Source organism: Cucurbitaria berberidis (assembly GCF_010015615.1).
Source record: "Cucurbitaria berberidis CBS 394.84 unplaced genomic scaffold K460scaffold_1, whole genome shotgun sequence".
In the NCBI taxonomy this organism is placed as follows: domain Eukaryota; kingdom Fungi; phylum Ascomycota; class Dothideomycetes; order Pleosporales; family Cucurbitariaceae; genus Cucurbitaria; species Cucurbitaria berberidis.
In genome coordinates, this window is record NW_024468935.1 from 5,607,237 (window position 1) to 5,620,190 (window position 12,954).

Sequence of the window (12,954 nt, forward strand, 5' to 3'; positions counted from 1 at the left end):
CTCGCTCGCTATAGCTGTGCTGCTACACTATGTACTAGCAAGCGGGTCTTGGATTTCACACGCCGGCAACCAAGGGACCCCATCCACCTTTACCCGGCGCAGCAGACGCTATGCCACCCTCCAGCTTGCAGATCCAGCGGAAGAGAGCCCGCCCACTCCTGTCGCGCACAATTCGTCGTAGCAGCAACAACAACATCAGACCACAGGGCTGATGATACTCTCGCTTGGAGCATATTGGTACAACGTTTGCCGGGCTCCATACTGGAGTGGCCCGCCCTGTGGCTGCCTGCCGCACTACCGACGCCCGCAGCCTTCGCTTGTTGTCACGCCAAACCCTCCTCTCATCTTGCGCGCTCCCTGTGCCTCGTCGACGCTCCCGAGTCTTCTGGCTCTGCGCGCTCGAATCATGCCTCGACTCAGACACCAACAACAACAGGCGCGGACCAGGGCAAAGCTAACCTCTGAACCCCCCCGCCTACATTCTGAAGGATTCGACCCCTGATAGTCTTTGCGATTGCACAGCATGGACACATGGCACCCCTGTCAGCGCAACGGCTTTTTTTTTTGTCAAGGCCTGTCCAAGAAACACTCAAGGACGACTTCGTCATGTGTCGGTTGTCGTGTCTGCTTGCTGCACGTCGTCGACGGACGGGTGCAACATTGAAAGCAAAGGGCCGTCCTTGCATGCATAGCAACCACGCACAGTCAAGGGCAGCAACATACGGACATGACGGGAGTCCACAAAATTTCCCAATGCGGTCTCGTCAATTGGCAGATCCCCAAAATTGCACACGCAAGATTCCGTCTGCTCATTACGGAACGCTGCCCATGATTCGTGACAGGGTGGAGATGATCCGGACTTTCTCATAACACAATACAATGATTCCTGTCCCGAGTGTTGGCTAGTATAGATCAGCAGCCAACCGCCAACAAAAAGAAGAGATTGCCAAGTGAGCATCCGAAGTCAGGCTACAATGGGTCGGCCATGTTGCAGCTCATGTTACAATCGCCGGTCATCAGCTGTGGACAGTGCCAGACTGTCTCCACACCCCGAGGGCAGGGCGAATGGCAATGGGAGGGCACAAGGTCATATGCGCCATCTTAAACTGCATGCGTGTTGTTACGGGCAGGAGGTCGAGATACAAAGGTAGCTCGGCGTATGCTGTGTCGCCTGTCACTTTCTCGTTGCACGTCTCTCCAAACGGCCGCAGGGGTGTGCAGAGTCAAGTTTCTCAGAGCGCTCTAGCGCGTCGGCCCGCATGCACCAGATCGCCCTGTGTGACCACCACCTGCACAACTATTCGCGTTGACCAAAAGCGACTTGGGGTCATCTCGCATATGGGCCATGCGGCGACGACAAGGAGCTTCTGCAGACGAGAGTCGTGGAGAGAGCCTGCACCAGCCTTGCGAATCGTCACTGTTCCTTCGTGCGGGTTGATCAGCAATCAAGCATTCCCATCCTTCACGTTAGCCTCAGCTCATAGCCTGTAAAAACAGACCGCATCAAGCTACGAACCATTTCACTGGCTTTGCACATGGTTCATATCTATTTCATATCCGACAGCCGGCCGCCTTCGGGAATTTCGTTTCAAAACTTTCCCGAAAACTTTCAAGTCAAAGATCAAGATTGATCAGCGGACTGGAGCTACAGGTGTGGGGTGGTTTATCAAAACAAAGCACGGTCCTTGACTCCGAGAGAAGATCAACGCCTTTCCTTCGAAGGATCCAATGTAAGCTCGGAGAGTTGAGCCGTAAGATCTACAATCATCTGCCATATTGTGGATCCGCAGACGTGCTCTTAAGACCTCGTACGGCTATAGCAAGCAATGCTAGCATCGATAGCTGCATAATAGGAGCTTACGAGCCCAGCGATCCATATCGTCGATGAAAACCAACCGCGGCCCTTCTCAATACCTTGGTGAAGAGCAAGCAATAGGAAGTCTAATCTGACTTCACCTCACCGCGGCCGGTATCTCCATCTCGTCTACACCCAAGGTGCAATACCTGCATAAAGACGCGTCTGTACTAACAACTGCGGCACTTATCTGCATCTTCCCCACAGCCTGCGATGATGTGCACCATTGCTCTGATGTTCTGAATCCTTCCACTATAGGTATTGCTATGGAAGACAAGTAATTGTCTGCGAACAAGTCTCGAAAGATCCACCAATGGGCTCGTATCTATGCCGACGAACGAAGCGAATTCAGTTGACCAATTCGTACTTGATTCTGCAAAGAACCGGTGCATCAAAAAGTATAGCCCTGATCATACAGTATACCGGCCTTCAGCGTCCATGTGACTGCAGCGATGCGCTGAACTTTTCTGGTAGTGGGCTGACGCCTGCCGGAGCTAGTTATACGTGTGGCAGTCTTTGAAGCCGCTCAGGAACGCGCAACGCCCACTGCTCTAGCTGCAGAAGCCAGGTGCATTTGTTGTAGTATACGGCTCCCTGTGCCGAACCTATCAGTAGAACATGTCTGTGGTTTTCGTGATGCTGGAGTTTGGCTTCGTTGGTCGTCGCAACTGACAGGGAAGCAAAAGCTTGTTTTCAATTGACTCCCCGCTTTGCTCAAAAGAAGACGGCTCAGCCGCATGTTTCGATTCTCCCGCAAATTCTACAACAAACAAGATGAAATCTACCTGTGAGCACTTTTTCGTTAACCTACCCAATGTCTCTCACCTATAAAGTGGATTGGAGCGGGGCACATTTTTAGTATGTATGCGGAGCATTGGGCTGACGTCATAGATTAGATGAAGATTTCACAGTCGAGCTGCTTACTCAATGCCAGTCTTGCCACGGCGCTCTGCCGATATAGCCCTTGTGCCGGGGATAATCTGGATGACGATTACAAATTCCCATGGAGGTTCTCGAGTCTGCTAGATGCAGAACTATGGCATTGTGCGGGTCGCGTGGGTGCGCGTCGAGGCGTCCGGCAGTCAATGCACGCGCAAATCCTCACCAGAGGATAACATCATCGAAACTCTCATTGGCTGCTGTGCACTACTCCGCTCCGGGAGGCGTTGCCTGTACGCGGGCGTCACACTGAAAGCGGAGGGGTTAGTAAGGTAGTGAAAGAGATATTGCAGCTACAAGACGTCGCAATGACGTCGAATGGTAAACAGCCTCCCAGGAGCAACTGACACATACAAATGGACCGCGCGCCGTTGGCCAATGTCGCCACACTGCAATTCAAACATTCTACATCCCAATGGCGTCTCAGATCCTGGGAAACATGGCCGAAAAAGCCAAAACCATGGCGGGCGGACAATCTACCAAGATTGCCCAGCTCGCAGCTGATACCAAAGACGTCCACGACAAGAATTGGAGAATCACAAGCGACTTTGGCGTCAAGCAGACCAACACAGATGACTGGCTGAAGGTGGCGAGTGAGGACAGGACAGGTCCCAGCCTGCTCGAGGATCACTTTGCCCGCGAGAAGGTAAGGCTGCAGCCCGCACCACTCGAAGCTGCAATTGTACTAACAATTACTTCCTAGATCCACCGATTCGACCATGAACGCATCCCCGAGCGCGTTGTGCACGCCCGTGGCTCCGGCGCTTTTGGCAAATTCACCCTCTTCGAGTCGGCTGCAGACGTCACATCGGCTGGCGTCCTCACAGACACGTCTCGCGAGACGCCCGTGTTCCTCCGTTTTTCGACTGTTCTGGGTAGCCGCGGCTCTGCCGACACGGTTCGAGATGTTCGTGGCTTCGCTGTCAAGTTCTATACGGAAGAGGGAAACTGGGATGTAGTCGGCAACAACATCCCTGTCTTCTTCATTCAAGACGCGATGAAGTTCCCTGATGTTATTCACGCTGGTAAACCTGAGGTTAGTGAGATATCTTAACTTTGTTTTAATTCGGGGTTTCTAATATTTGCGCAGCCAGATTGCGAGGTCCCCCAGGCCCAGTCAGCCCACAACAACTTTTGGGATTTCCAGTATATGCACCCGGAAGCTACACACATGTTCTTCTGGACCATGTCTGACCGTTCGATTCCACGGTCATACCGCATGATGCAGGGCTTTGGTGTCAATACCTTCACGCTCACCAACGACAAGGGCGAGCGAAGTTTCGTCAAATTCATCTTCACGCCTGAGTTAGGTGTACACAGCTTCGTTTGGGATGAGGCACTCAAGATTGCTGGTCAAGACCCTGATTTCCATCGCAAGGATCTTTGGATGGCTATCGATAGTGGCGCTTACCCCAAGTGGAAGTTCGGTATTCAGGTCATCCCCGAGGCCAAGGAGCATGATTTCGACTTTGATATTCTTGACGCTACCAAAGTTTGGCCCGAAGAGTTGGTTCCCATCCGGTACATTGGTCAGCTTGAGCTGAACAGGAACCCTGACGAGTTTTTCACTCAAACCGAGCAAGTTGCATTCTGCACGAGCCACATTGTTCCAGGAATTGGCTTCAGCAACGATCCCCTCCTACAGGGACGCAACTTCTCCTACCAGGATACTCAGCTGTCTCGTTTGGGTGTCAACTGGCAAGAATTGCCGATCAACAAGCCTGTCTGTCCAGTGATGAACTTCAACCGTGACGGAGCTATGCGACACAGCATTACCAAGGGCAAAGTCAACTACTGGCCTAACCGTTTCGAGACTGTACCTCCCGCCACTGCCCAGGAGGGTGGATTCGTCGAATTCCCCGAGAAGGTCGTTGGCATCAAGACTCGCTTGCAGAGTAAGAAGTTCAGGGAGCACAAGAACCAGGCTGAGCTCTTCTACAACTCCATGTCGGAGCCTGAGAAGAGGCATATCAAGGACGCCCTTGCCTTTGAGCTTGACCACTGCGACGACGAGGTCGTGTACAAGCGATTGTGTGAGCGTCTCTGTGAGATCGATCTAGAATTGGCGCAGAGCGTGGCCGAGATGGTTGGCGCCGATATTCCCCAGGAGCAAACGCGACCCAAGCACAACAAGAAGGCAAAGGGTCTCTCGCAGCTAGAATACATGCCTGCTACGCCGACTATTGCGACGCGCATGGTCGCCATTCTCATCGCAGACGGCTACGACCAGGTTGCGTACAATGGTATCAAGGCTGCCTTGACAGCTGCTGGAGCCCTTCCATTCACTATCAGCCCGAGGAGGAACAAAATCTACGCCGATGGCGAAGAAAAGGGTGGCTCGGGCGGCGTAGTCGCAGACCATCATCTTGAAGGCCAGCGCTCCACCATGTACGATAGCGTCTTCGTTCCCGGCGGCGCTAAGTCCGTCGAAACGCTCCGTAAGAACGGGCGCGCGGTGCACTGGGTTCGTGAAGCGTTCGGTCACTTGAAAGCCATTGGCGCTACCGGTGAGGCTGTTGCGTTTATCCGACAAGCTGTTGATCTTCCCGGTATGCAGTTCTCGACCGCAGGCGATGTGGTGGACTCATATGGTGTGGTTACGGCATCACAGGTGCAGCCGGAGAGCTTCAAAGAGACGGTGCAGATGGCCAAGGGCGCGACAGACTTTGTGAGCGCGTATACGTGGGCGATCTCGCAGCATAAGAACTTTGAGCGTGAGGCGGCGGGTCTGAATGCTCAGGTTGCGTATTAAACGCGGAAAAGCTGGAAACTGCGTGGCGTCTATATAGGATTCTCTGATGGAGAACTAGGAGCTATGACATAATGATACTTTCTTGCATGGTCAACTTGCATATTCATTGTCGCTGTTTTTCTGATATTTATGACTTCATCTTCGTTTAACAATCGTTGGCTCTTACTGTTCTTCCACCCTTAACCCTTGTTTCTCTTCCCATCTATTCTCTTCTCAACCCATGCCTTCTTCACTGACTCTTAAACACCCCATTGATCACATTGCTCGTCTCTGTATCAAAAGTCCAACCCACGAGTGTTCAAGATTAACTACTATGCAGGATATAGAATTAATTTTGTTATATCAGCTTGACGGTCGGTTTTTAGATGATTGCAGTAGCTTCTCGAAGTTAATAGAGAAAATGAAAATGTCGAGAAGACGGCATCGCGTAACATAAGAGGTAAGACAAGAGAAAACAAGACATGATGGCTAGAACAAGACAAAGGCGGCCTTCTGTTGCAAACGCTTGGCCTGTGCTGCATGACTGCCTCATAAGCTTTACGGGAGATGGGGTGCCGGCTAAAAGATGAGAAAGACACGACGAGTTACGGGGCGTGGATCTGCAATTCTCCTAGTTCTTCTAGTGTGAGTCAGTCAAAGAGGTTGCGTCGCATTGTACCTGCTGCAGCTCAGCCACGCGCCCCACTTCCCATTGGCTGCACCGCCATCATAGCCCTTCTAGCGTATGCTGCGCCCTGGGTGGGGAGAAAAAGGGCGGTAGCCCTGATTAGCGCTTACTGCTCTGGGCTTATGGCCTGTAATTTTTAGCCATTTTAAGACGAAAGCCTTCACGAGAGGGCAATCCAGCCTTGAGGCTTCATCGTTGCGGGGCAGCTAGAACGCACGCGCAAGCTGTATCAACGGCCAATACCACACAGGCAGCTGTATCAACAACCCTTGGTATCGCCCAGCCTCAGCATGTGCTCTTCACACGTCTTGGCCGGCTTGTAAAGTTACACGGTGAAAATGCAATTCCTCGCTAATCATGCCACGGGTGGCCTAAACCCGCACCACGATCAACCGTCAGCCCTTCACAGCACCAGAAGGGCTGCTTGATGACTCCATCCGCGAATGCACTCTCATAGGCGCAGCGCCCTTGATCTAAAAGATAGATCAAACCCGGCCTCAGGCCTTGACTCACTCATTCTTCATCATACTCACTCATCCTTTCCGAGGTCCAACAACATACCACGCACCTCTCGTGATTGCTAATCGTCCGACACCGACGCCCTTTGACATTCTTCACCCAGTACAGTACGCGAAAGGAAAGTAATGGATTCACAGGGCGCAGGATACGCCTTTGACGTGAACATGGATTTCAGCAATGCCTTTGCGACACTTCCGCAACAGCAGCAATCCTTCTTGAAGCCAGTTGAGGGTGACACCTCCGGCTTCTTCGCTGACGAGGCTATCGACACATCCGCCTCCTTCATTGATCCGGCCATGTTCTCGACCACCCCTCAGCAGGCTAGCTTTGACATGCAACACAGTCTTGTAAGGCGTGCCCCATCTATTCCTTTGACACCGTATACGCATTGGAACTCCCTACTAACTAACCTCCATACAGACCATGGATAACACCTCGGGTAGCACTACAGCATGGCATACGCAGCTCACACCAGATATGCATCATGCTCTGAATACCTTCCCGCTTACGCCAGTGCCATCTTTGGATTCGATGTACCAGTCCAACTTCAGCACATCCCTGGGCAAGCGACCATTGCAGGTTGATGCGCAAGACTTTCCTCAAGCGAAGCGTCACGAAACTGCCGACTTCACCTTATTTTCCCCATTGGTTTCGACGGCAACTACCTCAAGCTGGGGAATCGAGACGCAGTCTACCTCGAATTCCATGGAGACAGGCCTCTCCGATGAGGCTGCCGACGTTTGTGCGACCTGGTTCAACAAGTACAACATCTTGCCCAGGTGAGAATTACTCTAGTTTAACCTTGCCGCGCCCGATTAATCTTCGCTGTCCCTCGTCAGAAATCGTATGCTGACAGCACTCCAGTGACAGGCACATCGAATCGTTAAGCCAGCTGACCGGCGAGTCAGCTGATGTAATCCGATCCTGGTTTGGTCGGTTGTTGAAGCAAGGCATGGGTGGCAGCCACGGAGACTCGGCCTACAAATCGCAAACAAACCTCATCCCGCAAGAACAGTTCTGGAATGACCAGTTCTCGACGGGTGTCACCCAGACATCACCACCGCAGCTACTCCTCCAGCAGCAACAGGAAGATACCACTACGTCCGAGGCCCCATGCAGCCACGACACCACCACAGTTAACCAGTCCGCTACAACTCTGCGGGGTAGCAAGAAGCGCTGTGCACCCACTGAGGATCTGCAATTGCTCAGCAGAGACCCCAATAAGATCTACCAGTGCACGAGGAAGTGTGGTAAGCGATATGGGCGCAAGTGCGACTGGAAGAGGAATGAGGAGGAAGGCTACCCCGTACGTCACGTCGAGACTCATAATTCTGATCTGCTTTAGGTACTCCCGGAATCATTTTACTGACTATACGATCTAGTGCAAGTCATGGGTTTGCAGTCTGTGCACGAGCGAGGGCGTCGAGAACGTGAAGCCATGCTTCAGGAAATACCACTACGCGCAGGTTAGTATAGATACATGGTGATTCATCAAACTTACTGACCGTGGACAGCATTTCCGGAATATCCACCCCGACATTAATGCTGACGAGTACGAGGAGGCGAGCGTTGTGTGCTCTGAGACCGAGTTCCCGCGCCAGTGTGGCTTCTGCCGCCATCGCTTCGTATCAAGGCAAGAGCGAATCGACCACATTGCCGACCACTTTAAACAGGGCAAGTGCATGCTCGACTGGAACGATGAAGACGTCGACGATAGCCACGATTCCGATAACACCGATGACGACGATGATCGACCAAGTGGCGATGGCTTCGACGGCAGCAAGCCTTCCTCTGACCCACGGGATAGCGATCCACGTGGCGGTTCCAGCTCCAACTACTATGGCGGCAACGACGGCGGCAGCGGCTCTGACAGCCAACCACCCCATGGCGGGTTCTTCCAATTCCAGCTCTCACAACTCAGTGAGGGCAGCGGAAGTCAGCCCTCATGCGCCAACCAGTGTATTAAACCCACGAATCTACTGCAGCATAATCAACAATGTGCGACAGCTAGACCGGACACAGGAGAGCAGGGCTCAATCTGTGGCTCTATTGCTTCCGAGCAACCACTCGCAGAGTCTATCTCGGCAGCGGGAGACGACAAGGGCCTTGTGGCCCGAGATGTTCTCCCCCGGACCACACTAGTCGATCAGACTAGCAGGTCAGCGGTTGATGCTGTATGGCCGGAAGCCCAATTGGACCCAAGCCAGAGTAACAACACTGTATGCGAAGCTGCTCGTACTCGACTGCAGACGTCAAATGACCGCCGTCCACGTTCGCCGGAACGCCTAAGACCAATTACGGTAACGCCAGGCCTGGATGCGCCATCACCAGGCTTCCAGACTAGACAATCGTCTGGCGTATTCCTAGGAACAAAAGCAACTTCAGTTCGCAAGGACACAGCGACGGAGCAGGGACTGATTTCACAACAGGCACTACATAGTATTCCGACAAACTCTCAGTCTTTCCTCAGTATCAGGCTCCTCGGAGCAGGAGGCTTTAGTACGGTCGATGAGGTCGTGCATCGCGAGACGAACCTACGCATGGGACGAAAGACACTCAAGAATCGCGATCAAACCGCCCTCGAAGAAATCCGAAAGGAGGTGGACGTGCTCCAGAAGCTACGCCATCCTCACGTAATCCGCTATCTTGGAGCCTACTCAACGGGCGACAAGATGTCAATCCTTGTCTCTCCTGTTGCGGAAACAACCCTCGGCCTATGGATGGAACAAGTCGCACTAGATAATCCTGCCTATCTAGCTGAGACGATTGTCAAGATGTTCGGCTGTCTCGCGTCGTCAGTCCGGTACCTCCACGAGCAGCGGCCTGTTGTCAACCACATGGACATCAAGCCTCAGAACATTCTGATCGTGGGCGGTGATCAAGAGTTACCGCACGTAGTACTATGCGACTTCGGTACTAGCTCTTCCGAGGACTCACTTGACGGACAGTCGAAGCCACTAACACGCCAATACACGGCGCCTGAGGTATTCGAAGGCTTCACACGCAAACAAGCTGCTGATATCTGGAGTCTTGGCTGTGTCTTCGCCGAGATGGCGTCGGTTTCATTTAGCCAAGGTAACTCGGCATGGCCACGCTTCCGCAAGGAGTTCAGTGGACGCACTGGCAAGTACTACTGGCAAGATATACCCTTCCTACAGAGCAGACTATCACAGTTCCTCGAGGAAGCACCGACCGTGACCGAGCAGACCGTTGTTCGCACGCTCAAGACGATGCTGAGCGCTGAGCCAACCCAGCGACCAGATGCGAGATCGCTGACCATGATCTTCACTCCGGCTCCCTGCTGCCTCCACTGGCCAAACGACAAAGCAACGTTCCCCGGTCCGCACGCAGAGCTCGGTGAGGTAGAGATGCTCGGCCAAAAGGATGGCATCGATTGTTGCACCCAGCTACACCTACGTGGGGAGACTAGCAAAGAGACCGACACCAACTTGCCGACTGCGAAGGGCTGGCTCGAAGAGTGCTCGCACTCCCATGACGCTTGTCGTCAGCAAACACTAGGCGACGCAAAGTTCCTACCCACTCGCCTGGTCGATGTCCGTCCGGGCGGCCAGGAAGGATCTTTTGTCCGCGTTGTCAACAGTACATGCATTGAGTCAACCGCTGACCAGGTCGAATATGTTGCACTAAGCCATCTCTGGAACCAAGAACATGTCACTCTGTCGAGCGACAGTCTGCAAGACATGCTGACCAACTTACCACTACAGACGCTACCCACGGCAGTCCAGGCCGCAGTATCTACGGCACAGCGTCTAGGATACCGATACATCTGGGTCGATTCATTGTGTATTCTCCAGGACTCGGAGGATGATAAGCGACATGAATGTGCGACCATGGCATCCGTGTTCCGCAATGCCGCTTTGACAGTCGTACTTGACCAGATGACCACCTCTGTCCAAGAAGACAAGTCCGTTGTCCTATTGACCAACGACAACCTTGACCACACGCTCCCTCTGCCGTCGCAGACACGCTCGAGCATCACAGAAGATCACCTACCGGTATTTGCTGCACTACCCGCTGTCGACTTCACGTCGCCAAACTTTGGCTGGGATACACGTGCATGGGCGCTGCAAGAGCGGCTCCTCAGCCGCCGCTTCCTACATCTAGGCGAACAGATGTATTGGGAGTGCAACTCGCTCAAGGCATCCGAGACGTTCCCACGAGGCCTATCACCACTAGTGTGGGAGAAGGTGCACAGTAAGACCCCTCAAGGTCTTCAGTCGGGCTCATCGGGCCGCACGACTGATACTGTGCTATCTATCCCCGCTAGTCTAGACTCGTTGGAGAACAAGCCCGTCTCCGTCTCAGCTCAAGCAAGCAGTGTACTCGGTAGGAGGGAAGGTCGACAAGAGATTGATCGGAGTGGCCAGCTGGATCAGAATGGCAGCCTAGTGGAAGGAAATGCTACCGTGGTGGATAAGCGCTGATGCGTGAGGGAAGATGGACATGCTGGACTGAAGGAGTGTGATATGCACACTATCATGGCTGAGAAGGACAGAGTCGAGAAAGTATGCACGCCGGCGATTTCTGTATACTAGCTTAAAGCTTAACGAGAGTTCTCAAATCGAATTGCATCTACTACTCTCTCTCCCCCACGTGCCCCTTCTTTCCATTAGTTTCGAGATAGGCGTCCATGTCGAAGACTTTCATGGTGTCCAGTGTGCACAAGTTGGCAATGAGAGCGATGGAAGTATAAGTCATCATCACGAAGTATGTATAGAGTGGCTTCGATAGCTCGACACGGGCCTCAAAATATTGTATAAGTGTGTGATAATAACAATCTACTTGTACTATGCGGGTATCTTCTCCAACCCTCCTCACCATCTACGCCTCCGGCCTAACCCTCCCCCTCCTCTCCCTCATACTCTCCACCCTCCTCCGATCATCCTCAAACCGCCTCTTAAGCAACCCCTCCTGCTCCTTCCGCTTCTCCCTATTCTGGAACCGATAAAAGTCGTCCTTGACGCCATTATTCTTCTTGCGCTCCTCAAGCTCAGCCTGCTTCTTCTCTGCTTCTGCAATGCGCGCGGGTCCCGCTCTGCCGCCCCGGGTGACCGTCACGAAGCCTTCTTCGTCGGGGACGGAGCGCGCCGTCTTGCGGTGCCGGTTGCGGAGGGTTTCGAGGGCGTTGAATTGCGTGAGGTAGGCGTTTATGCTAGATTGGAGGACCGAGGGGGAGGGGTAGGTTAGGGTCGTGTGGGATTTGTAGCCTGTATTGAAAATTATAAGCATGCGTGCGCGTCTTTGTAGCTGCGGAGCTGCAATGGTGCAGTGCAGTGCAGTGCAGTGTAGGGTACGTACGGTCAACTCCCAAAGCCGTCGTCGTCTCACCACTCTTCCACGCCACTTTTCTTCCCTGCACAACTGCTTTCTGCACTTCTTTCAGCGCCCCCCTCGCGCTCTTCTTGTCGACAAAAACAACGACAGCTCCACTCCCACTGCGCCGTAACGCCCCATGCCAAAGTTGCGGTAGCGCACTGTCTTCATCCTCTACTACGCCCTCGGCGATCATCGCCTGTTCGGTCGCATGATTCCGCTTGCGCTTCTTGCCCCTCTGCTGCTGAGCGTCTTCTCTCGACCCCTCTGAGCTCTTAAACCGCTTATGCAGCGTTCGCGCCGGAATCGAGGAATCGAATTCCACGCTCTCGACCATTGCGCCGCCTAGTTGGTCTGCGAAGAGTGTGCGCAGGTTGCTTTCTGTTGCATCTATGGGTATGTTTGCCAGGAAGAGGGAGCGCTCGTCGTCGGCGGTGGGGATACTCGGTTCGTGCGCTTTGATGTAGAGGTAGTGCTTTGCATCTTGGTGGTGCTCTGGGAGGCCGGATAATGTGGGTAGTGTGAGCGGGAGGATTGTGAAGTCGCCAACGGCTTTTGGTGTCGATTTTGGCTTGAGAGACTTTGCGGGCGGTTCGGGAGCCATGGCTGGGGATTATGTCGTGGTTTTGGTCAAGGATCGTGATGGGAATTTTGGGGGTGCTCGATGTCTGATTGGATCCAGGTCGAACTTAGGTCGAGGACTACTCCAATGAACAGTGGATAGTAAAAACACGAAAGTACGAGGTCTTCAAGGTGCGTTGAGTCGCAAGCTCGTGGTGGGATGGGCAGCCAGTTCACGAAATTTTGGCAGGGGTGGCACGGTTGCTGTCTTGGCTCACGCTTGTGATGAACATGGTCTCAATTCGTCTGTCAAGCATATCAATCTTG

General features: G+C 53.2%; 3 protein-coding genes across 3 annotated transcripts; 2 read left to right on the forward strand and 1 right to left on the reverse strand.

The window, feature by feature from the left end:
* Nucleotides 1-3,209: 3,209 nt before the first annotated feature.
* Nucleotides 3,210-5,546, forward strand: K460DRAFT_274226 (catalase A; the record flags this gene model as incomplete). Its single annotated transcript, XM_040927945.1, has 3 exons — nucleotides 3,210-3,440; nucleotides 3,498-3,830; nucleotides 3,885-5,546. The coding sequence occupies 3 exons, from the start codon at nucleotides 3,210-3,212 to the stop codon at nucleotides 5,544-5,546; spliced, it is 2,226 nt and encodes a 741-aa protein (XP_040794158.1).
* A 1,311-nt stretch (nucleotides 5,547-6,857) lies between these two features.
* Nucleotides 6,858-11,177, forward strand: K460DRAFT_272554 (uncharacterized protein; the record flags this gene model as incomplete). The annotated part of the gene is made up of 5 exons (XM_040927810.1): nucleotides 6,858-7,079; nucleotides 7,153-7,511; nucleotides 7,597-8,038; nucleotides 8,115-8,198; nucleotides 8,247-11,177. 5 exons carry the CDS (start codon nucleotides 6,858-6,860, stop codon nucleotides 11,175-11,177), a joined length of 4,038 nt encoding a protein of 1,345 aa, XP_040794159.1.
* Nucleotides 11,178-11,574: 397 nt separating this feature from the next.
* On the reverse strand, nucleotides 11,575-12,670 carry K460DRAFT_274827 (uncharacterized protein; the record flags this gene model as incomplete). Its single annotated transcript, XM_040927988.1, has 2 exons — nucleotides 11,575-11,960; nucleotides 12,052-12,670. 2 exons carry the CDS (start codon nucleotides 12,668-12,670, stop codon nucleotides 11,575-11,577), a joined length of 1,005 nt encoding a protein of 334 aa, XP_040794160.1.
* Nucleotides 12,671-12,954: the final 284 nt, after the last annotated feature.